Below are 24,928 nucleotides of genomic sequence, written 5' to 3'. Positions count from 1 at the left end.
CCTGTGTTAAGAATTTTAAAAATTTCAATTATGTACTAATAACTTCTTTTATAAACAAAGATTTCTACCTTTGATGCAAATATTAATTTATCTTCTAAGACTGATTAATCAAAACCCCTCCTCATTTTCTGTTATTTTAATTCTTTATTATCAATTCTAATTAGCAGAAGAAATTAGTATTTAAATGAGCTCACATATATTTTTAAATCTTCATGAAGCCTATCAACCTTACAATCAAACCCACACCTTTTCATAGCCCATTTATTATCCTTCCTTCTTACTGGTCCTTGCAGCCGATCTAACAGAATTCATACTCCACTTTGAGCTAAAACCCTCATTTAAATTTATAACATCACAGTATAAAACTAACCCTACAATAAAGAATACATGTGCAAAGCAATATCTAGTAAAACAAAAGGAATTATGGCAATCTTTTAGACTTTCCGGCTACGAAATTTATGCTTTGAGTGTATTTTCTTAAATAATGAAGACTAACATTTGCCTTCAGGAGAGAGAAAAAGAAAATCACACTCCTACTGAAATACCACTATTTGTAACTGAGCTTATAAGGAGATTTAATGGTTTCCAAGCCATTAGCCTATGTAGGGAAATACAAATCACTTCCTTATTTTGTTGGGAGAGAGACTCCAAACTTTGCAATTATAGGACAGGTCACGGCCTAGCAGGATAGTAATGGCCCAGATTCATTTCTCTCTCTCTCTTTTTTTTTTTTAAGGGAAAACAAATAATGATCAATATTCTCCACTGCCCCTACTAACCACCTCCATCCTTCCTCCAGCCCCATAAAGATCACCCACCAAAAAGTACCAGATTCAGGATGCCTGGCCCAGGCCTGTTCTTCCTTGCTAGACTATATACTGAGATGTCACTTCCTACCTTCTAAAGCCAAACCAGCAATATCAGAGGAAAGGAGCGGTGGCAGTGGAAGGGTGAAAAAGAAAAGGCTCTGAACCAGGACCGACTTCAAGCCATTAGTCAGAAAGCAGAGCCTTGAGGAACTTGGACAGTTCCACATTCTATTTTTGGATCTTCCTTAATGCAAACTTGTCTGAGGAAGTTCTCCCAATCTCTCCAGCACTCGGTTGGTTCCCCTCATGAAATGTTTTTTAAGTAGAGAAAGCAAAATTCTTTCACAATTATTGCATTTAACAAATGACTACCAACAGCAGGTGTTACGGTTCAGAGCCTAATTATTACTCCATACATATGTTCACAATAAAAAGGTTAGCCTGTCCAGCCTATTAACTTCTTTACAGGCAAATCAAGTTTAACAGTCAACTACATTGTGTCAAAACAAACCTGGTTGTGGTCTCCCCAAGTTCCTGCAGCGGTCCATACTTATCTATATACTTCTCACAAGATCTTATGTGTGCTCTCATTTCGCTGAGGCAAACCTATATAAAAAGCAAATTCAAAATAAAGTCCCTGTTGAAAAGGGGCTCAATGAAGTCTTTTGTGATCCAGTTTTATTACTTTCATTATTGCAAATAAGGTCATAGCAATGGATCAGCTGATTAAAAGGATATATTCCTGACAAAAGTAAAACAAAGTTAAGGCATTATCAAGAATAACACTTTACAAATGTTTCTAGTACTTAGAAGACCCCAATGTTGAGTTCTTGAGTTTGTTCTTCTAGAAAGCATTTTTTAAATTTTATTTTTATTTTTAGAATATTTATTTATTTGAGAAAGAGAGAGAGCAAGCGAACACATGCCTCAGCAGTGAGAGCAGCAGAGGGAGAGGGAGAGAGACTCCTCAAGCTAACTCCAAGCTGAGCACAGAGCCTGATGCATGGCTCCATCCTAGGACCTGAGATCATGACCTAAGCCAAAATCAAGAGACAGATGCTTAACGGACTGAACCACCCAGGCTACCCTAGAAAGCATAAGTTTTTTAAAGTGGAAAGACAGGGCACCTGGGTGGCTCAGTCGGCTGGGCGTCTGCCCTTGGTCAGTTCATGATCCCAGGGTCCTGGCCTCAAGTCCCACACTGGCCTCCCTGCTCAGTGAGGAGCCTGCTTCTCCCTCTCCCTGTGCTTCTCCCTCTCCCTCTGCCCCTTCTTTCTGCTCATGCTCTCTCTCAAATAAATAAATAAAATCTTTAACAACAACAACAAATAAAGTGGAAAGACGTATTAACTCAAATTTACTTTTTTTGGACACCATTACCTAACTTGGTGATGGTAAGAAGTGAGAAAGAGAAAGGGGAGAGGGGAAAGAGATCAAGCAAGATGGAAGGGAGGAAAGAAGTGAGAAGAGACGGAAAGGGAAAGAGAGATAAAGAGAACCAATAGATGCATTTTAATTTTAAAGATGGCCATAGGAAGTAAAAGGAAATCCTGTGCCTCGGGGAAGGATATAAATACCACGGTTTTATACTATACCCAGCAGTATTACATGAATTCACAATACACAGTATACTTAATGACCCCATTAAGAGCAAACATAAAAGACAGCTCTTAGAGTTCATTTTTACCAAGGCAGAATAAAGAGCCCTTGTTCCTCCAGATATACATTCGGAGATCCTCACCATGAGGGATCTGTGGCTAAATAACACAGTCTACTAAATGTTTCATTAGAAACTCTGATAAGATCTTGCACTAAAGGAAGCTTTGCATAGATGTGGTAAGGTGGTCCACCCACCCTGCTTTATTTTGCTTGAGCTACGGAAGTTAAACCTCAAACACGAAATCTACCCAGTCAAGGAAACTGTTATGATTGCTTAACAAAAGACAAAAATAAGAGCAAGTGAAAAAGCGAAAATAAATCCTTGTTTTACCAATATCCACCTAGGCCCCACTGAGGTAGCTGCCTTAAACACACAGTTTTCCAAGCCTTCATATCCAGCTTTGCTCATCAATTCTCCCACATCTCTATTACTTTTCTTAAAAGTACCTTTCTTCCTCTTTGTATTCCTTGAACAACAAAAGATAAGCAAGCATTTTTTTTTTTAAAGCAAGCATTCTTGATACAAATTAGAAATCATGGCATGTCTAGACACAAAGTTATAGAAGACATTGTAAGAGATGGCAGAGGAAACATAAGCCACTGTGCTTGCTCTAAAGGGGCTTATCACCTAATAGAGGGGGGAACCACACCTGGACAAGTAGACAGGAAACTGTTTGGTACTGGGGACTGCAATACTAGGAATGGAGACCTCGTCGGGACTCAAGAATAGAGTCTGAACATTTGATTCTAGAAGGAATGGCAATATTCCTGGAAGAGGAGTAACATAAAAAGGAAGGGACAGATATAAGAAACACCTTAAAGGAAAAATAAAAATACTTGTGAATAATCAGATATAAAGAGTGAAAAAAGGAAGGGGCTCTCTACTCAGGATAATTTGAGAGAATATCCCCGTTTCTGAGAGCCACCAAAGGTGGAACGAAAAACTGGATGACAGAATGCTATAGTGAGTTTGACTTTGTGCGTGTTGAATTTTATATGATGACCAAAAAATACCAATGCAAAAAGTAATAATCTATTATTATGAATGTAAAAAGCTATTGATTTTGAGCATTTACCATGTTCCAGACAGTGCTACGAGCATTATATATTTTATCATTTTCCCTTATAACTATTCGCCATTGTGTGACATGAATGTTATCTTTTCTCTCCTTTTATAAAAAGATGAACAAAAACTTAGATAATAACGTCCCGACATCACAAATAATGAGGGAGGGAATTGGCGTTTGATCCCAGAAGTCTGACTCCAAAGACCGCGCATACATTCTGTAGTCAGACAGCCCTGAGTCGGTTACTAAGTCTTTGATAAATATTCAAAAACTGTATCAAGCACTAACTATGTGCCAGTCCCCGTTCAAAGGGATGGGTTCACACCCAGTCTCCAGTAAAACACACACAGTCCTAACCCTCATGGAACATAACTTTGGTGGGGTAACTGACGTATATAAGCTTAAAAATCACAAAAGCACAATTCCAAATGGTGACAAATAGTACGTAAAGAAAGCGCAGGGTCCTCAGAAAGCATAACGGGCTGTGATATCGATTAACAATCAACAAAGTTTCTTTGAAAAAATTCAGACCCTTAACACATCATCTCATTCTTGATCTCTATAGACTCCCTATGATAGTTATCTTCCTGTTAGCAGTTCAAACGTTAACATATTTAAAAATTGGTGGATTCTTCCCCAAATCTGCTTTCCGTCTCAGCACCCGTCTCACCTATACCTACACGTCAGAAACCTAGGAGGTATTTTTGACACTGTCTACTCTCATTTGGCCCACATCCAATCTGTTACCAATTTCCTTCAATTCTCTCCTAAGTGCCCCTTAAAAGAACCTCTAATTCCCTGCCCAATGCTCTCACCCTAATCCAGCTTCCTTACCTGACCCATCCCAATAGTCACTGAACTGGCTCCACCAATCCTGCTCTTGACCCTCGGAGCCATTCTCCATGCACATGAGAGAGCAGTTATCTTAAAAATAGATACCCGATCTGGGGCGCCTGGGTGGCTTAGATGGTTAACCATCTGCCTTCAGCTCAGGTCATGATCTCAGGATCCCAGGTTTGAGCCCCACATCGGGCTCCCTGCTCAGCAAGGAAGTCTTCCTCTCTCTCTCTGCCCCTCTACCCCCCCCAGCTTGTGCTCTCTCTCTCTCTCTCTCAGATAAACAAATAAAGATCTTGATAAAAATAGATGTATAAACCTGATTAAAAGCATACACTCTTTCTATGACTCACTAATGCATTTAGGATAAAATCTAGACTCTTTTCCACAGCCTCCCAAGTCTTCACATGATCTAACCAGGCTAGTACAGCATCAAAGGAGGGAACTCGCAACAAGAGGGACAAGATCAACACAGAGAAATACTGCGAAGTCCAGAATATAGAAGGAATTATGCCGCCAGATGTAATAATAAAGCTATTCATGGATAGGCTGCAAAGGGGTAGCAGGACAGGAGGCCACATGATGGAGGGGGTGGCTTGGTCACGGGAGTGATGGGAAGGGAGGAGATGGTGGTGGCTGGTGAAAGCATTTGTTTGAAAAATGAGGAGATGGTAGGAGTCGGGTGCCAAGTTCACCACAGCCTACCCATACAAACTTGGAGAAAAGGCAGGGGAGAGGCAGAGACAATAAACCTGAGAAAGATGGGGTAGGATGAAACCAAAGGCACAGGTGAAATGATCTGCCAGTGACAATCTTCTCAGCGGTCCAGTAACCTTGGGCACAGGCAGAAAGAGGGTCACATACCGGGGTGTCACACTCAGTGCACTTCTGGTACTCGGATTTCATTCTTTTGGCTACATCAGTTGCTGGAACTCCTTCCGAAGGAAGATAGGCCCGGCAATAAGGACAGGTCCATTTGTTGTTCTTTAAACTGGTAGCAATACAGGAACGGCAGAATCTGCCCAAAATAAACCGAAAATATGTTATTTTCCTTAAAAGGTACAAGGGAGCCGGCACTATGTGTTCCTCTGTGTAAAGGGTATTTTAATGACACCTTGTACACTAGGAGCTGTGTTGTCAAGTTCATGGTGCATTTGCACCCGCAAGCCTCTTACCTTCCCAGGAAGACTGCTTTGGAGTCACACGTTCTCACTACACACATGGCAAGCGTTTGAACAGAAGGGCACAAAGTGGTGAAAAGAGCATTCTGATATGCAGGATTAAAACTATAACCCAAAGGATAGCTAATGTGTTCTGCCTATTTTAATATAATTTAATATATTTTAATATTTTAATTCTAATCCTATTTTAACCCAAACTTGGAGGGGGGGCTGGAAATAGGTCTTTGCACTGTGGGATTTTGTATGTTAGATAAGAAAATAGCACGAGGCCAAGGAGGCAAAATACCATGCATGTTATCCATCTTGTTAACAATTTTCATGTCCTCCCCAGGTATAGAAATTTATCTAATCCAAATGACCACTATTAGGAATGTCCTCTGAGTCAAGAAATCTATTCTCCAGTATATTTAAAAATGATCATTATAAAATCTAAACACAATCAACAGAATTCACAGAAAATCTGAACCTCTTTATAAGATCTGTTGAAGGCTAAGTGCACACAAATGTAAAAATGACATTTAGATAAGTTATATACATTAGAGTGATTTGAGAGCTCTTTTTTTTTTTTAAGATTTTATTTATTTATTTGACAGAGAGAGATCCCAAGTAGGCAGAGAGGCAGGCAGAGAGAGAGAGAGGAGGAAGCAGGCTCCCTGCTGAGCAGAGAGCCCCATGCGGGACTCGATCCCAGGATCCTGAGATCATGACCTGAGCCGAAGGCAGCGGCTTAACCCACTGAGCCACCCAGGTGGTGATTTGAGAGCTCTTAAGATACTCACCATATACTATCTATCTGGGAGCATTACTATATGGCAAAAGTTAAGCTTTTTAAAAATTTAAATATACAGGGGCACCTGGGTAGCTCAGTTGGTTAAGCATCTGCCTTTGGATCAGGTCATAATCTCAAGGTCCTGGGATCGAGTCCCACAATGGGTTCCCTGCTCAGCAGCGAGTCTGCTTCTCCCTCTGCCTCTTCCCACCCCTTGCTTTCTCTCCCTTTCTCTCTGTGCCAAATAAATAAATAAATCTTTAAAAAAATTTAAATATACGATATATACTGAAATCTTCACATACCAGAGGTATATAGCTCATTGAAATGTCCTAAACTGAACTCTCAAGTGTATTAGCCATGACTGATGACACTTAAAAGAACTCTCTGCTGCATCTGTTATAAAATTCTTATATGCACACAGAAGATGCTGACATTTGTACTGTTGCTCTTGAGGCATCTGCTTGATGTTTATGTCTGTCAAGCATCCATTTCCTCTTTTTCTTGCAACAGCACCCTGATTTCACTCTGCAGGAACTGTACCTCTTATAGAAGATACAATCTGGTGGGACCTCAGTCAAGGGGCCCACAATGCCCTGCTGAAGACGAAGATCTGAGTCCTCTGCTGTCTTCCACTTCTCTGTGCGTCAAGTGATGAACAAGTTCTAAGACACAATCTGCCCTTGCATTTCTCTGAGTCCCTGAGAAGTGGCCCTCAGAATGTAGTCTTGATGACGACAAAAAATATCAAGCAAAAATAAGTAATAATCTATTATTATGAATCTCTTATATTACAAGTGGTTCAGATGCTCAAGTTGTAACCCTCATACAACATCTCGGGTTCTGACATGAATTACTCGTTTACATGATGTAGGGGCAAGCAGATGATACTTTGTTTTCTTGGTGAACGAAAGTCTTCCCCTTTCCTCACAACTTACTCGAGTTTTATACCAATACAAACAGAAGATATTGATGTCGAGCCCTGTGGTGGGTGCTGATGGACATGATCTGGTTTCGCTCTTAAGAGTGATCCTAACATGCTGCTCTGCTCTCTCCTCACCTGACTGGAGGCGAACAGACGTTCAGAGATGGAACAATTTGCCGCGTTTACACAGCCTGAAGACAGCAAGTACAGTGAACCTCGCACAGCTTCAGAAGAGGCTCAAAAAGCATGAGGGGAAAGTCCCCAACTTACAATGGTTCCACTTAGGATTTTTTGATTTTATGGTGATGCAAAAACGATCCTCATTCATTAGAAACTGTATTTCAATTTTTGAATTTTGAGCTTCTCCTGGTTGGCAGTAAATCCTCTTCTCTCCAGGCTGGGCGGCCCCCGGCCAGCCCTGCAGATGAGCAACAGCTATGCCTACAACCACTCTACACCCATCCAACCGTTCTGCCTTCTACTTTCACTACAGTAGTCAACACATTACACAAAATACTCAACACTTTTATTATGATATAGGCTTTGTGTTAGATGATTTTGCCAAACTGTGGGCTAGTGATGTTGTTTCGAGCTATTTAGGGTTGATGAGGCTAAGTTAGGATGTTTGGTGTAGGTTAGGTGTATTAAATGCATTTTTGACTCACTTTAACTTAGGATATGGATCAGGACATGACCCCACTGTGAGTCAAGAAAGGTCTGCAGTCCTTTTTTTTTTTTTTTTTAATTTTTAATTTTTTATAAACATATATTTTTATCCCCAGGGGCTTTTTTTTTTTTAAATACAGATTTTTGTTTATTTATTTGATACAGAGAGAAACGGTGAGAGAGGGAACATAAGCAGGGGTAGTGGGAGAGGGAGAAGCAGTCTTCCCGCTGAGCAGGGAGCCCAATGTGGGGCTTGATCCCACAAATCTGGGATCATGACCCGAGGTGAAGGCAGACACTTAATGACTACACAATGAGCCACCCAGGCGCCCCGTTATCTGTAGCCCTTTTTAAGACACCTCAATTCCTCCCAGTGACAAGCAGAAGCAGCAAACCTATTAGACTGAGGATGTACCTGTATAAACCAGTCAAGTCTATACAGAGTACATTTCTACTGTCATTTTGTAAGTGCTTTTGCACCTGTTTTTGTAGCTACAACTGATAACTACAACAACGGACAGTAACGCCTACTAGATACACAAGAAAAGCAGCACACTTACAGCATTTTAAAAAAAATTAAGTCCCTCACTGTAACTCCCTTACGTTTGCACAATGGTGTTACATGTGGCATGAAACCCTCAAATAAGCATTAGACAGACATTACTGTACTCTATGAGAATACTAGTTGCAAATCCTATACAGCAGTCAATTAGCTGTACCTATTTTAAAAAAAGCGATTATTAAATGGAGAAAACACATCAAGACTTAAGGTGTTTTGGGAAAGACTGAACTTGCTGGTTATGAGTTACATAAAAACCATGACTTTTTATTTTATTTATTTTCTTTTAAAAAAAGATTTTATTTATTTATTTGACAGAGAGAGATGACAAGCAGGCAGAAAGGCAGGCAGAGAGAGAGGAGGAAGCAGGCTCCCCGCTAAGCAGAGAGCCCAATGCGGGGCTCGATCCCAGGATCCTGAGATCATGACCTGAGCCGAAGGCAGCAGCTTAACCCACTGAGCCACCGAGGTGCCCCAAAACCATGACTTTTTAAAGTGTTACCAATAAGGAGAGGAATGGATGCCACTGCAGCTTACGTCTCGGTTTTTGGGGTGCAGAAATGAGACTGCAGAATCGCTTAGTTCAAAAAAATCTGAGGTTAAAAGTCTCCCATTAGCAGTATAGTTACCAAATTCAAGTCTTGTGAACAGGAGAATTTAACATCCTTACTCTGGTACATTAGCATACAAAGTACTCCAGTACTTACTGGGATGAGCTCCTGGTATTTTATGCAACTGATGAATCACTAAATTCTAAGCCCAAATTAATCATACACTGTAAGTTAACTAATTTGAATTAAAAAAAAAACAAAAAGAAAACAAAGTATATATATATATATATATACTTAATCGACTGAGCCACCCAGGTGCTCCAATACTGTGTATCTTGATATAAGAAGGAAACAGAATGTGCTGATCATCGTAACCTACCCTGAAATGCATCCAAAAGAAGATGAATGGATGATGGGTAGGTATGTGATAAAATGAGAGAAAAAAGCAATATAGCAAAATTGATAATTGTAGAATCTAGGTAGTGAATATATAGTTGTTCACTGTACATTCAACTTAGCTCTATGTTTAAAATTTTTCATAATAAAATGTTAGGGGAAAAATGTTAGAAAAATTAACCACCTTACTATGACTTAAATTTTCTTTACTCCTGAGAAAAACTGTGTTGTAAAATTAGGAAGGGAAATGTTTGGAGGGTAAGAGGCCTGAAATTTTTAATGGAACATGAAGAGAAAAACATCTAAAAAAAATATTTTTAAGGGCATTCAAATTCAGTGTGAGGAAAAGATTACACTGCATTTATGATTATTTAAATGAACATAAAGAACAGAACAATTTTGCATATAATAAAGGGCTGAGGAGAGAAAATATAAACCATCTAAAATTGGGTATGTGTAGCTTTTAGCAAGAACGGCTAATCCATGGTTCTAGAGAAGACTATGAGAGAATATATAAAAGTGCACAAACATCCCTAGACCCACCCAAATCAACATTCATGCACTGGTGAAACGTTTAGCAAGAGCTTACTACTGACAGCTTACATCATGCCAGGGACGAAACTGTGGCAGTGCCTAAGGTCCCTGCGTTCTAGAGTTCTAGAATGAGGTGGGAGGCATTACGATTACAGATCGGCAAATGATAAATCCTTTGAGAAGAAAACATCTGACCATGAAAATAGAGTGAGGGGGGCAAGGGGAGATTTAGATGGGTGGTTCCTGAGATGATATTTGAAGGCACCCCTCTAAGGAAGATCTGGGAATGGTTTTCCAAACTGAAAACAAAGGGTACAAAAGATAGGGACCATCCTGTTGAGATACAGAAAGCCAGCATGCTTGAAAGGCAAGGGGCCCCAGGGAGAGTAAATGGAGATTGTGGGAGGGGGAGTAAAGTGAACAGGAGACAGAGCATTAAGCCATAACTCAGGGTGATGCATACGTACTTGGACGGTTTTTTTTTTTTTTTTTTTTTTTTTTTTTTTTTTTTATTTTTTTTTTTTTTTTTTTTTACAGAGAGAAATCACAAGTAGATGGAGGGGCAGGCAGAGAGAGAGAGAGAGGGAAGCAGGCTCCCTGCTGAGCAGAGAGCCCGATGCGGGGCTCGATCCCAGGACTCTGAGATCATGACCTGAGCCGAAGGCAGCGGCCTAACCCACTGAGCCACCCAGGTGCCCCACGTACTTGGACGGTTTTAAATAGGAGGGTGACACAGTTTGATTTACATTACATGGATCACTCTGGTTCTTGTGTAAAGAACAGATTACAGGGGTACAAGAGCCACAGCAGTGAGCTCAGGTTTAAGTCACTGGAAGAGTCAGTTCAAGAGAGGATGATGGCTTCAACCAACAAAGTGACAGGAGGCAGTGTAAGTGGTCAGACAGATTTGGGATTTATTTTGGAAGTGAGGCAAAGGGACTTACAACATACCAAATGACAACAAACACATTATACTAAGTGAGAAAAGTCAAACACAAAAAAGACTACTTATTGTATGATTCCAAAACTTAGTGACAGAAAACAGATGGGGTTGTTGGAGCCAGGGGCTTTGGGAGGGGATTGTGCACAACAGATTTGAAGGAACTTTTGGGGGTAATGAAATTAACTGTTCTAGATCTCATGTGTGTGGAAGAAGTTATATAATTACCAAAACTCCTCGACTTACACACTTCGTATGAATTATACTATATCACGTCAATAAAACTGAAAAACAACACAACCAAACAATAATGCCCCAGTGACAACAGGCCAGAAACAACCCTTGCATGAAGCAGATCACAGAAATACACACAGCTCAGAACCATTCAGAATCTTGCTGGCCTCCCTCCTCCACCACTCCAGGCACAGAGTAGTTACTCGGTAAATTCAAATAACTGAAGCAGTTACGTGGAACGGATCAAAGGAGCATTTTCTGGACAGGACCAACATTCGCATTAATAAGGAAGAGCATAAAAGTGCTGGGTCCTTCTGAAAGAACCCAAGGGATAGAAATGAACACAAACCGAGGCGCCTGGGTGGCTCATTGAGTTCAAGCCTCTGCCTTCGGCTCAGGTCATGATCTCAGGGTTCTGGGATCAAGTCCCGCATCGGGCTCTCTGCTCAGCAGAGAGCCTGCTTCCTCCTCCTCTCTCTCTGCCTGCCTCTCTGTCTACTTGTGATCTCTCTCTCTGTCAAATAAATAAATAAAATCTTTAAAAAAAAAAAAAGAAATGAACACAAACCCAAGGAGATAAGAGATTCCCATTTTTCTCCCCCTTCTCCACCTTCATAAGGAGGCTGAGAATGATGAATGAGGAGAAGGAGGAGAAATTAGGTGAAAGAAGCTGAGGATAGAAGTCAATTACTTGGGTGGCTCAGTGGGTTAAGCCGCTGCTTTCGGCTCAGGTCATGATCTCAGGATCCTGGGATCGAGTCCCGCATGGGGCTCTCTGCTCAGCAGGGAGCCTGCTTCCTCCTCTCTCTCTCTGCCTCTCTTCCTACTTGTGATCTCTCTCTGTCAAATAAATAATTAAAAAAAAAAAAGAAGAGTCAATTATTTTTTTTTAGACCAGTTCAATGTTTTCAAAAATTCTGAGTTGCCATTGCTTTAATATTAGATTTTGTGGGGTGTCCGGGTCTTAGGCTTTGTGGTGGGTGTGGAACCTGCTTAAGATTCTCTTTCCCTCTCCCTCTGTCCTATTCCACCTAAAATTTAAAAAAAATAATAATAAATCAGATTTTACAACTAAACTTCTGGCTTCTTTTAAAAGCTAGTCTTCTCCAACTCTGGACTCAATTCCCATGTGGTCCCATGGGCGGGCACCCCCATCCTGTGGAGGACTCATCCTCCACATTCATTTATATCATCTGGCAGTCTGCAGCTCCTGAAGACCTGAATTAGGAACTGGATAATGACTCTATGAACTTTGAAACCAGATGGAAACTTAAATACCCCACTCCCTTTGATAATTTTATTAGCCCCTTTCTATTTCCCTAAATTAAGTGATTATCAATAAAAATCCTTCTATAATGAAGAGATCAGCAAAGCACTGTAGAAAAATGAGGGAAGTCTTGCTGAGGACACTGGGTAAAATTATGCATCCAATCTTAGGAGGTAAAACTGAAGCCTAAGTATTGTAAATTTAAGGCAAGAGGGATGCATTAGGGACTCCATGGATCTAGCACTAGACAGGCAAAATAAGTATTCAGACATGGTTCCCAAATATGGCTCTGCAAAAACCACTGGCGACATGAGGTCATGTAACATTTTATTTATATTCTCAACACTAGGCTGCCTCACTATAGGGAGGCCAATAAGAAGCTGAATGGATAAGAAGCCCTCAAGAAGGGGCTTCGTGAGCTTTAAACAGAATAAGGGGGATTGTTATTATTATTCTAAGTGATGATAAAAGTCTCACACTAAAATATTCCAGTGTAAGGCAATAACACACACCCACACACACACCCACATACACATACACACTCTCTCTCTCTCTCTCTCCCTCCCTCCCTCTCTCCCCCTCTTGGCCTGCAGGTCAGCCTAGACAGCCCTGAGTGCAGCTATTCCTAGAGCAAAGCCCTTCAGCCCCCCACTGCTCCTGAGATTTCCTTTGATGTTATTTCTGCATTCAGTTAGGTTCCAGAGTCCATCCTGGACTCATTTAGCCTTCAAACCTCGACTCTGCATATTTCTACACGGCATTATGTGTTGATTTAAATTTAACCCCTTTGGGGACACCTGGGTGGCTCAGTTGGTTAAGCAGCTGCCTTTGGGTCAGGTCATGATCCCAGCGTCCTGGGATCGAGTCCCACATCAGGCTTCTTGCTCTGCAAGGAGCCTGCTTCTCCCTCTGCCTCTGCCTGCCATCCTGTCTGCCTGTGCTCACTCTCTCTGACAAATAAATAAATAAAATCTTTAAAAAAAAAAATTAAAAAAAAAATTTAACCCCTTTGAGACGATTGTATTTCCTTTAACTTAAAATCTTAGCGGGGTGCCTCTCTAGAACCTTCAAACGTGGTCCTCAACTTGCTGTATTTTACTGCCAATTAAATAGGGTTAGCTAAAGTTGAGCTTCAAAAGTGAATATAAATCACCTGAACACCCTATTAAAATGCAGATTCTGATTTAGTAGGTGGGAGATGGGGCTCAAAATTCTACAATGCTGCTGGTCCGCGGGGCCTGTAGCCAAGTTATAAGGAAAATCTGGGCATAAAACTCCATCTGCTACATTATTTAGGTTCTGTTTGTTAGAGAATACATAATTTAATAGATCACTAATATTTAATTTGCCTGTGACAATACTAATGTTACTAAATAAACACACAGCGGTCCAACGACCAGAGGAGGTAAATTTCAGGCCAGCTTAATTACATCTTTCTGAAATTCTCAGTAATCCAAGGACAGATGAGCAACCCCATAAAAAGAATGGAGGTCAGAAACTATCATGGGACTCCTATCTATTATTCAACCACAGGGCATCTGTTGGCTGGCCCTACAGAATGGCTGTCCTCGCTTGAGGGGCATTCACCAAAGTATTCCAACTGCATGGTATTTTGGAATCACCCATTAATTCAATGGATACTGAACACCCACTGAGCGCCAGGCCCTGAAGGAGTAGCAATGTAGAAAGCAGCATTCCTTTCCTAGAGCAAAGGCTCACCAGAGTTTTTGGACCTTGAGGGTACCAAAGACTGTCACCACCCCATTTTAAGTGATACTCACCCAAGCACACTAGGAGGAGGAAGCATTCTATATTACATTTGTTTTAGCATCAGAGGCCTAGATGTTCATATTTAAACGTCAAAGTTTCATCTTGAAGTCAAGTCACAGGTCAAGTAATATGTCAATGGTAAGTGGAAATCAGATGGAAACTTCCACAACATTCCACCTCTTCAACTCCCTGCATCTGTGCCGCTTTACTGCCCTACATCCCATGAAATGGATGGACCGTCCATTCTCCTGCTAAGGCCAAACCCTCTCCTGGCCCCCAACCCCTGCTGCAATTCCCAGCTCCTCTCTCCTACTCAGGGGCATTGTTCCTGGAAGTTTCTCTTCTCCTGTGCATCAGTTTGCCTCTCCCTATTGGGTCATTTCCATAACCTTATAGAATATTCCATTTTCCTTCTCTTAAAAAAAAAATTTTTTTTTTAAGAAAACTCTTTTGATCCCACTTCTCCTTTCAGCTATTACCCAAATTCTCTTCTTCGCTTTGCTTCTCAACTCCAGGAAAGGGCCTTGCACGCTCTCTGTCTGTGGCTCCTGTGATCACACACGAACCCACTCCCCTCCCCAAGCGGTGGGGCCCACCATCCCACTGAAACTGTGCTTCTCAAGGTCCCCAAAAGCCTCCATATTATGATATCCAGTGCTCAATTCTCTTGTATAGAAATCTGACAGGTTAATTTCATGTCTGTTGAATGTAATTAGTAATATTAAAAATGAGGGCTTGTATTTTATATAACTTTGTTTTTTAATTTTGTTTTTCCACAATACATTTTTAAAATATAAAATATTTTTATATCTTAAAAAATAAAATACTTATATAAAATATACTTATATATATTTTATTTTATAAAATATAAAATATAAAATAAAATATCAGCCAGCGATGGGCTGAAAACAACAAACCAAACCAAACCACACTGTTTTTTTTCAGCTGATAATTTGAGAAACGCTGCTCTAAATATCTTAAAATTGCTACTCCCCCACATACTTCCTATCACACTTCCTTACTCATTTTTTTTAATCCTTTACACCTGTCATTATATAACAAGCGACATACTCCTGACTGGAATCTTGTTTATTGTCCACTGCCGCATGAGAATGCAAACTCCAGGAGGGCAAGCAATTGTGTCTATGTGCTCAGCACAGAACAGGGCAGATTTGCTGCATCGATACATGACAGCACTCCATGCGACAGCAGATCTAACCAAACAACCCATAAAAGACCAAAATGATAAGGATGAAGTAAATGAACAAAGATTTTATTTCAAAGAACACTTTGCCGATTCCTACTGTCTGCTTGAGTGTAGTGTGCACATGGGTGCCTGACAGCCAGACTTCTTAGAAGAATTCTAAAGGGCCTATCAGAAAGCCTGATAATGATCTAATTTTTGTTTTTGATAATTTAAAAACTCGGTTGGTAGATGGGATGGTTAGTCCTGTGTCAACTTGGCAGGATATAGGACTCCGTTATTTAATAAAACACTTATCTAGGTGTAGCTGTGCAGATATTTTGTAGGTTTGGTTAACACCTATAATGGCCTGACTTTAAGTAAAGAGACTATTATCCTCAATAACAAAGCAATTCCTTAAAATTAGTCTTTCTCACACATGTGCGCGTGCGCACGCTATTGGTTGTTTCTCAGGAGAACCCTCATTAACAAATAACATCCGAGCGGTCCATAAGTATCTGTAATGATTAAAAAAACAAGTAGCTTTATAATCTTATGTGAAAAATGAAGTCTTTGGGATTATACACCTCCTGTAAGAACGAAAGGGGCGGCAAAATGGGCAAAAGGGGGTCAAAAGGTATAAACTTCCAGTTATAAATCAGCCATGGGGCTCTGAGGTACAGAATGGTGGCTGTAGTTAAGAAGACTGTGTTGTATATTTGAAAGTTGCTAAGACAATAGATCTTAAAACGTTCTTGACACAAGAAAAAAATGTGTAACTATGTATGCTGACAGCTTGCTAGACTTTCTGTGGTGTTCGTCTTCCAGTATGTACAAAGTTCAATCATGATGTTGAATACCTGAAAACTAACATATGTCAATTACACCTTGACAGCATTTAAATAAAAAATAAAATATACTAAATTTTAAAAAAAGATTGAAAGCACTATTGTATATTTCTGGGTCAGCTGAAAACTCATCAGGAAACTCTCGGGCCCTCCTCAGAGAAGCCTAATTTGATGCAGCCTGTACTTGACCACAAATGGAAAGTTTTAATCTGCTTACCTCAAAGTCCTTCAGAATTATCCTCAAGAGTTTCCTTTTAAAAATTAGGAAAATTCTGTGACTTAGAGCAATTTAATCCAACTCAATTCAGTAAATATGGCTCTTTGTACCTTCAAGTATGCCCCAGTCTGTACCTATTAGGTTTGCTAGACCCATTCTCAACCTCTGCATCCTTTTAGGTAACTCCCTAAGCTCCAGCTCTGACCTTCCCCCAAACCCATTCTCCCAGTATCTTGAGGATATTTCCATTTGGGTATCTCCCTATCAGACTACTATATACCTGACAAGCTGCATCAGGAGTTCTATTATCTCCGGAGCCGAACTCTGCCCCACTTTATCTCTGTCACCTGTTAGGGAGTTGCCTTCCACGCCTTTCTCCCCCTTTATCTATCCTACCCAACTGGTCCACACATTTCTTTATAAATACTTATTTTAAACGTAAATTGGATTCCCTTTCAGTTTCACTTACACAGCTTCAACTTATCAGCACCCTCCTCCCTCCCACTGATAACGGAAGAAAAGGCAGAGGTAGGAAACCTTTTCCCCAAAATGTTTTAACAACTGATAAACAGAGATATGAATAAAGTCAATTTGAAATGACAGCACATTAAAACAGAACTTCTTAAATTAAAGGCCACCAAAGGAAAAAAGAACCAAGCTAAAAGGAAGGCTATCTGGGACATCTCAGAAATGTCAGAGGTCTATCTTTTGTGGCCCAGTTTTATTCCAAAAGAAATACAGATAAGACATAATACCCATTCCTGGATTTTTGCTTTGTGAGATGACTTTAAAAGAAACAGAAATTATGTGTTGAGTCTTTATGATGGGCCACTTTTACATTTTTTTAATACTCTTATAAAAATTCCATTATTCACCATATTTTACAAATGAACAAACAATAAAAGAGATTAAGCAACATGGTGGTCACACAGCAGATCTGTGGCAGGGCTGAATCCAAATCCTGCTCTCTCTTAAGCCCACCATTCCTACAATTTATAGAGTGCTACATACATATTCATTCAATGCATTTTTACCATTATTAATAACTTGCTTGACTTGAAATAGGTTTCAACGGAAATCAGCATCAACAAAAGAGTTCAACAAGTTTGGAAATTAGCTTCAAGATGGGATAATATAGAGAGATTTCATTTGCTTTTCTTCATTTTCCAATCTAAGGTCAATGGAAGGGAGTAATTCACTTAAGAAGTACAAATGGTGTTACTAGCACTCACTCTCGCCAGTGCAGAAGGAACTCTAGTTAACATTTATAAAGTGGAGGGGGCCCAAGTAAATTTGCCAAAAGGAGGAATATGGAAATTCTGCCCACAGCCAGAACAATGGACATAGATTTGTCAAAACAAAGAACAGTAAAGTGAGGGAAGGCCATTCGTCCAGCCCTTGTTGTGCTACTCCATGACTATTTTTCCAGTTGCTGGTTTCCTATTCAAACTCTAACAAAGAAAAAGATTAAACAAAAGATTTAACTTTTTACACATTTTACTATCCTTTAGCAGAGGCAAAAACACTGCAAACAGCAAGTTACAGCCTTCAAAATCCAAACCAGGGAAAACAATCCCCAATCAGACAACAATCTCCAGTAACAAAGTCACCCACTTCAGTTCTACAAAAGGAACCTTCAAGACTTCATGTGGATCTCTGGTGCAACTTAATGCTCATACAGACTAAATTTACCCACACTTACCAGGAGGTTATTACCACCCTGAACTAATCAATAGGTTACACTGTTACACAATGGTACCTTGGCTTCCATCTTGGCCTTGGGATTTATGTCAATGAGCTACATCTGGACCAGCTGGGAAACAACATCAGTCATCAGTCAGGAGGTCAATTAGACTGGAGTTTAAAGTACATAGCTGAAACAACAGGCCTTGAAAAAAGAGCCACAAAATAAGGACTAGGGCACTCGCTATTTAAACACTGTGTGGGCTGCGTTTTTCTTCCTGGATAGCAGCCGGTTTTTCCGTGGTGCTTCTCAGTTACTAGTCTATAGGTGTCAAGGACCACCTAAGTCCTCTGAAAAACCTTTTGTGCCCTTGCATTTTTAATATGGTATTTTTTTCCCCCCTGGTAAGCCAGAAGCACTTCCTAGCCATTACGGTATTGCCCCAGTCAGCCAAAGACATCAAGAGGGCTTCCACTCCCACTCTATGCAACTCCGCCAGCACCCCGCCCCCCACCTCCGCCCACACCAACATGCACACACTCGGTGGCACAACCGTGCAGCCACGGCAAGAAAGCTTCTAAGTAAACCGAAAACACGAATCCAGAGATCCAACTCCCATTTCTAGTTACTCAAGCACGCATTAAGGGTGTGCCTTTTATACAGGGATTCTGTTTTCAAACTCTTTTTAGAAACTACTCGTTTTTATCTGTTCTTTCCATCGATTTAGGGAAGCGCTGTGTAAGGCAGACTGTAGCCTCCTGTCACTTCGTGGTTGGATTTTAAGGGCTCACTCAAGGCTTGGTGCTAACGTTCAAGTCCCCATCACACCCTGACAGGTATTTAAACTCTAACGACTACAGAGTCTCTTGGACGTTCCAATTTGAGTTGATCTTTGAGGGGCTTGAGTATTTGTATTAGAAAAGGAAGGCGGGAATGGAAGGCCAGTTTGCACAGATCTGTATTTACTCAAGAGGCTAGCCTCAGTGGGCGTTCTGGAAGCGTGCAGAGAGCCAGCAAAATAAATCCGACCTGGGTGGGGGGGGGGCGGTGAGGGAAGCACCTCGCAATTAACTGAGCTCGGCGGGTAACTGCTGTGCAGCAGCCTACTACCTTGTGCCCAAGCAGGTGCCGGCTGTCCGGCCAAGAGCACCTTCCCCCGCTGGTGAGCCCTAGCTCCTGGCGGGTCGTTCGCCTGGGAACCCCATCCCTGGGCTCTACACCTAGGCTTCGGGAACAAGCAGCGACCGGCGGAGGGGCCGGGGGCGGGGGACGAGGGATAGGGAGGCGGGAGGCGCTGCAGGGCCCGCTTGTTGCTGTCTTCGCCTCCTGAAATCCTGGGTCACCTTCCGACCGGTCATTTTTCCCGTGGTGTGGACTGCCCAGGTCCGGGCGTCTCCCTGCAGCAGCACCATTCGGGCGCGGGCTTCTGAAATCCCACCTCGCCCTCCCCAGAAGCGGGCGCGCAAGCCGAGCTCCCCCGGCACTTACACGTGGCCACAGCGGGTCCGGACAGGCTGGTGCAACACCTCGAGGCATACAGAACAGTCGAAGGACGTGACGGGCAGCTCGGGGTCCCCCTTGCGCTCCAGGGCCCGCGGGGCGGCCGAGGCGGGGGCGGATTTGCCGCTATCGCTGCTCAGCACGGAGCCCATCGTGCGCTTCTCGCCCAGACAGCTGCCAAGAGCTCAGTGCCTGCTGCCGGTTGTTTTGTTGTCCTGCGGTAGAGGAAGGAAGTCCCGGCCCAGCTGTGATCGCCGCCTCCCAGCGCGTCCAGCTAGAGCGCCTAGCAGCAGCCTCAGCCCCGGCGCCCAACCTCCGTCTAGGGCAGACGAGTGCGCCGCCACGCCTGGAACTGGCTTTCGCTGGCTGCCTCGGCGGAGACGTGCAGGCGGAGGCGGCAGCCGCACGGTGCGCGATGCGACAGCCCGCGCTCCTGGGAGAATTGAAACCTGAAACCTCAACTGCCCAGCCAGGGACCTGGGCCGGGCGTGAGCCTTCCTTCCGGGCGTTCGCATACATCCTCCTTACAAGTTCGAGGGAATGTGGGTCTGGTCGTGCTTTATGGGAACCAGAACCCGCTGGTAAGGTGATGATCCTGTCCACTGTTGTAATCATAAAAGGAAACGAAGACCTTCTATGACGGGTGCGTCTCCTAAGACTGTGCTAACCAGGACTTGAACATCGGATCAATCAATACTCCATTAATGGAGAGGTAGCATGGGGCAGTGAAAAGGGTTCTGGAGACCCAGATTCGAAGCTCAACTCCAGGACAAGGAATCTAGTGCTAAATTCTATCACCCCAGTTTCCTCAGCTCACGGTATCCTGCTGTTGCTCCGAGTCCCTGCCCTAACCTCTTTTAGACATGACCAAATATATCATTTATTAAGTCACACATTTGGGTGCCTGGGTAGCTCAGTCGGCTAAGCGTCTGCCTACTGCTTGGTCACCATCTCCGGGTCCTGGGATAGAGCCCCAGTTAAGGCTCCCTGCTCAGCCGGGAGTCCACTTCTCCCTCTTTTGCCCCCTCCCTCTACTTCTCCCCCTCTGCTCTCACTCTCTCTCAAATACATAAATAAATAAATAAATAAATAAATAAATAAATAAATAAATAAATAAAATTTTGGGGAAAAAAACGTCCCATAAAGCATTTAATAAGATTTCTTTAGTACCCGATGCATTCCAGTAATGGGAGCACAGTTCCTGACAAGGAGACCAAATCCCAGTTCTCACAGAACTTACTTTAAAAAAACAAAAGCAAAAGCATTTCTTTTGAGATACAGATTCATACACTTATCATTTATACATAACACATATAATGTAATACATGTAATTATGTAATATACATATACATAAATATACATATACATATGTGTAATATATGGTCCACACTATACATCATGCAGTAATACATGTAATATGTAACAATCCCATAAACTTTACCCATTTTTCCCCAGATGTTACTTTTAATGAGAAGATGAAAGTAATCAACAGATAAACAAATGAACAAGATCATTTCACATGGTAAGAGCCGTGAAGAAGGTAAAACAGGGACTGAGGGTGGGAATGGGGAGAATAAAAAGGTCAGAGAATACTTTTTGGATAAGGCAACATTTGAGCAGTCATGAATAATGAAAAGGAGTCAGCCATTAAGAGATGTTGGAAAAAGCTTACTAAGCACAGGGACCAGTGAGTGAGCAAGGAACAAAGAACAGAAAGAAGCCATGTAGAGACAGAGCACAGGACCAGTACGGTAGAATGGGATCCCTTAAGATAGGAGAATGGCCTGATTATATTTGATCTCATAGGTCAGGACCAAGAGTTTGGATTTTATTTCAAAACCATGATTTCATTTACTGTTACTGTTCTGTGGTTTCAAAAAGCTAAGAACAAAATAAGAATGGAAGCAGAGAAACCAATCAGAGGCGACTGAATTAGCCCAAGTGAGGATGGTTCGAACCAAGGGGTTATCGGGGTCGAAGGCGAGAGATAGACAGATTTGGGATACATTTATGAGAAAGATGCAAAGGGGCTTACAAATGAATTGGATGTAGAGGTGAAGGGAAAATAGCCATCCCTATTTTTAAAGATTGATTTAATTTATTTATTTATGAGAGAGGGAGAGTGCATGCATGAGTGCGGAGGGATGGAGGAACAGAGGGGAACAGAGAGGGATGCCCCACCATTCCTATCTTTAAAAGAAAAACAGGGGCACCTGGGTGGCTCAGTTGCTCTAGCGCTCAACTCTTGCTTTTGGTTCAGGTCATGATCTCAGGGTAGTCAGATGGAGCCCCACGCTGGGCTCCATGCTGTGTGTGGAGCCTGCTTAAGATTCTTTCTTCTTCCTCTGCCCCTCCCCCACATTCATGTATGCATATGCTCACACATGATCTCTTTCCCTATAAGATAAATAAAATCTTAAAAAGAAAGAAATAAAAAGAAGCCCCTCCCTTTCTTAAAAAGAAAGAAATAAAAAGAGCTGTCCCTCAGCTCCTGCCCAATGTCCTCTTGAAGACCAAATTTCTTGACCTGCTTCTCCACCATCTGTGTCTCCATTTCTTAATTATCCTCTCTTTATCTAGTCTAGCCTGGGTTCTGAACCAACCACACCACTTCCCTCTGTCTAAAAGCTGCTTCATTACCAGTGTCACCAGTGGCCTTCTTGTGGCTGAAGCCAAAGAATCTTTTTAATCTTTTTCTTCTGTGACCTTTCAACTACATTTGTTGGTATAGAGCACTCCCTCCTTGTAGAAACTCTTTGGCTTTCCTTCTTTCTTTCTGGCTATTCTTCTCCATCTCCTTTGCTGGCCTCTTCTTCTCCATGGAAAAGCTAAGTGCTAGAGGTCCTAGGATTCTGTCTTAGGACCTTTTCTCATTCCTTGCTCCCTCCCGAATCTCAAAACTTACATAGATTCTGTTACCATCTTGGTTCCAAAAACTCCCAAGTCTTTATGTCTTCTCTGGCCACTCAAATGCCCAACTGCTTGCTTGACATAACCACCTGGTTGCTTCAGGCACCTTCATTCAACCTGTCCAATAATGAACTCATTGTAGTAAACTCCCACCTGCTCTACTTCCAGTTTTTTATCCCTCTCTTAGTAAATGGTGCTATAGTCCAGCGGGTAGCTCAATCCAGATGCCTGGGCGCCATCTTGATTTCTTCCCCTTCCTCATCACATTGAATCAGTAACAGTCACAATCACAATTCTGCCTCCAGTGTGTCTCTCGGTAGCTCTTGAATGAGTTCTCTAACCCCATGGTAACCACATACTTTAAATCATTGCATTCTCTTTGTGGCCTGTTGCAAGAGTTTCTATCTGCTACACCTGCTTCCACTTCCACATGCCATTGTCCAATCTATTATGCACATTGTAACTAAAGTGATCTTTTGAAAAGCAAAATTCATCCCATACTTAAAGCTTTTAATGGTTCTCCATAACCCTTAGAATTAAATTCCAGATCGTTAATATGATCTACAAAGTCCTGTGTGATCTCTCTTTCAATAAATATAATAAAGATGTCTTTGGTGGTAGGGAAATTCAACAAAAACTGCCTGAATCAATAAGGATATTATCGAAGGTAAATTAGTCCAGAGGTGAGCATTTCCAGAGTTGACTCAGTAGTTCAGTGATGTGCTCAAGGGTCCAGCTTCTTGCCATTGGTGGTGTATCAGCATTGCCTTCCTCAGGGTAGAAAGACTGCAAGAGCAGTTCCAACTATCACATCTACACAAAACAGTCTCCAAGACCAGAAGGGAAAGATGGGGATTCTCCTTCTACCTCTGTCCTTTTATATGGGAGGAAAATGTTTCCTAGAGGCATTCTTTTGCAGATTTTGCCTTAAATCTCACTGATCCAGATTGGGTCCCATGATCATCCTTACACCAATCACTAGCAAAAGACTGAAATTCTATCTGAACAATACAACTGGGAGTTCTTTGACCAAGAAAGATGAGGATAGGGTAATTGGATATGCTAATAATAAGGCTTCCCCAAATAACCATTTTTGGCCCCATCTGCTATCACTCTCTCCCTTATTCTCCATGGTCCTAAATTTTCCTACTTCTTCCAGTTCCTTGAGTAACTAAGTCCTCTTTGACCTCTTTGGCTTTTACACATGTTTTTTTGTTCTGCCTGAACACTTCCTGCCAATACCCACCACTTTCAACTTCCTCTAGGTCAAAATTCAGGTCTTAGTTTAGTGACTACACCACATCCATTTCATATTATCCTTGATTTTCTCATTGTCTGCTGCATTTGCCTTCCTATTTACCTTGCTGGAGATACCTCTAACTACTTCATGAGTTAGAGATAATGGGTGTAAAGTAACTTACATGTAGGAGGTGACATATATATTTATACATGTAATTTATACAAATCTCAAAGGTAGATATTATTGTTCCCATTTTATAGGCTCAGAGAATTTAACTTCGCAAAGGCCACATAGTAAATTATGGAAAAACGATGTTTTAATTCTAGATCTTCTTTTATTTTCAAATTCATGTGCTTGCAGTGCCTGGGTGGCTCAGTCGGCTAAGCGTCGCACTCTTGATTTTGGCTCAGGTAGGGATCTCAGAGTGGTGGGATCCAGCTCCGTGTAAGGCTCCCACTCTTCTCCCTCTCATTCTGTCCCTCCCCGCTGCTTACACCAATGCACTTGTGAGTTCTTTCTCTCCCTGTCTAAAATAAATGAGCAAATCTTTTTTTTTTTTAAATATTTTATTTATTTATTTGACAGACAGAGATCACAAGTAGGCAGAGAGGCAGGCAGAGAGAGAGGAGGAAACAGGCTTCCTGCTGAGCAGAGAGCCCGACGCGGGGCTCGATCCCAGGACCCTGGGATCATGACCTGAGCCGAAAGCAGAGGCTTTAACCCACTGAGCCACCCAGGCGCCCCAAATCTTTTTAAAAATAAAAAATAAAATAAAATCCATGTGCTTTTCACTAAGGAGCTTGTGTAGAGAATAGAAGCACTAAGAATCTTAGAAAAGAATAAGACAAAATTAAATAAAATAAAGCAGAAAAATGGAATATGGGAAGCTAGGTAAAAATGAAATGTCTGATATTATTTATAAGGGTCTTAATAAACTTATGAAGGTGACAATAATAATAATGATGATGATGGCATCAATGAGAAATAAATTCACAATCCAGATTCTAAGTCCTAGAAAGCATCAGTATAAATCAGTATAAAGGAAATTTCAAAGCCTTATGATCAACATCTCTGATATTACATGGAGTGGGAAGAAAGACTTGTACTATATGATCTTTTGCACATTTTGACATTGTATAGTGTATGTCCGTTGCGATAGATAAAAATTGGCAATCTATACAT

General features: G+C 41.6%; 1 protein-coding gene across 1 annotated transcript in view; it reads right to left on the bottom strand.

The window, feature by feature from the left end:
- The window catches only part of RNF125 (ring finger protein 125), a 35,608-nt gene extending 15,685 nt beyond the window's left edge, over positions 1–19,923 (bottom strand). Inside the window, exons 1-3 of the mRNA XM_059409410.1 lie at positions 19,585–19,923; positions 5,237–5,390; positions 1,321–1,415 (exon numbers count right to left, since the gene is read on the bottom strand). Of these exons, the coding sequence (XP_059265393.1) occupies positions 1,321–1,415; positions 5,237–5,390; positions 19,585–19,748 (413 nt within the window). The 5' untranslated portion in view covers positions 19,749–19,923. The remainder of the gene's footprint in view (positions 1–1,320; positions 1,416–5,236; positions 5,391–19,584) is intronic.
- Between the last annotated feature and the right edge of the window lie 5,005 nt (positions 19,924–24,928).

Source organism: Mustela nigripes, chromosome 8 (genome assembly GCF_022355385.1).
Source record: "Mustela nigripes isolate SB6536 chromosome 8, MUSNIG.SB6536, whole genome shotgun sequence".
NCBI classification, from domain to species: Eukaryota; Metazoa; Chordata; class Mammalia; order Carnivora; family Mustelidae; genus Mustela; species Mustela nigripes.
Note: the sequence above shows the minus strand (reverse complement) of the source record. Positions and strands in the feature narration are given on the sequence as shown.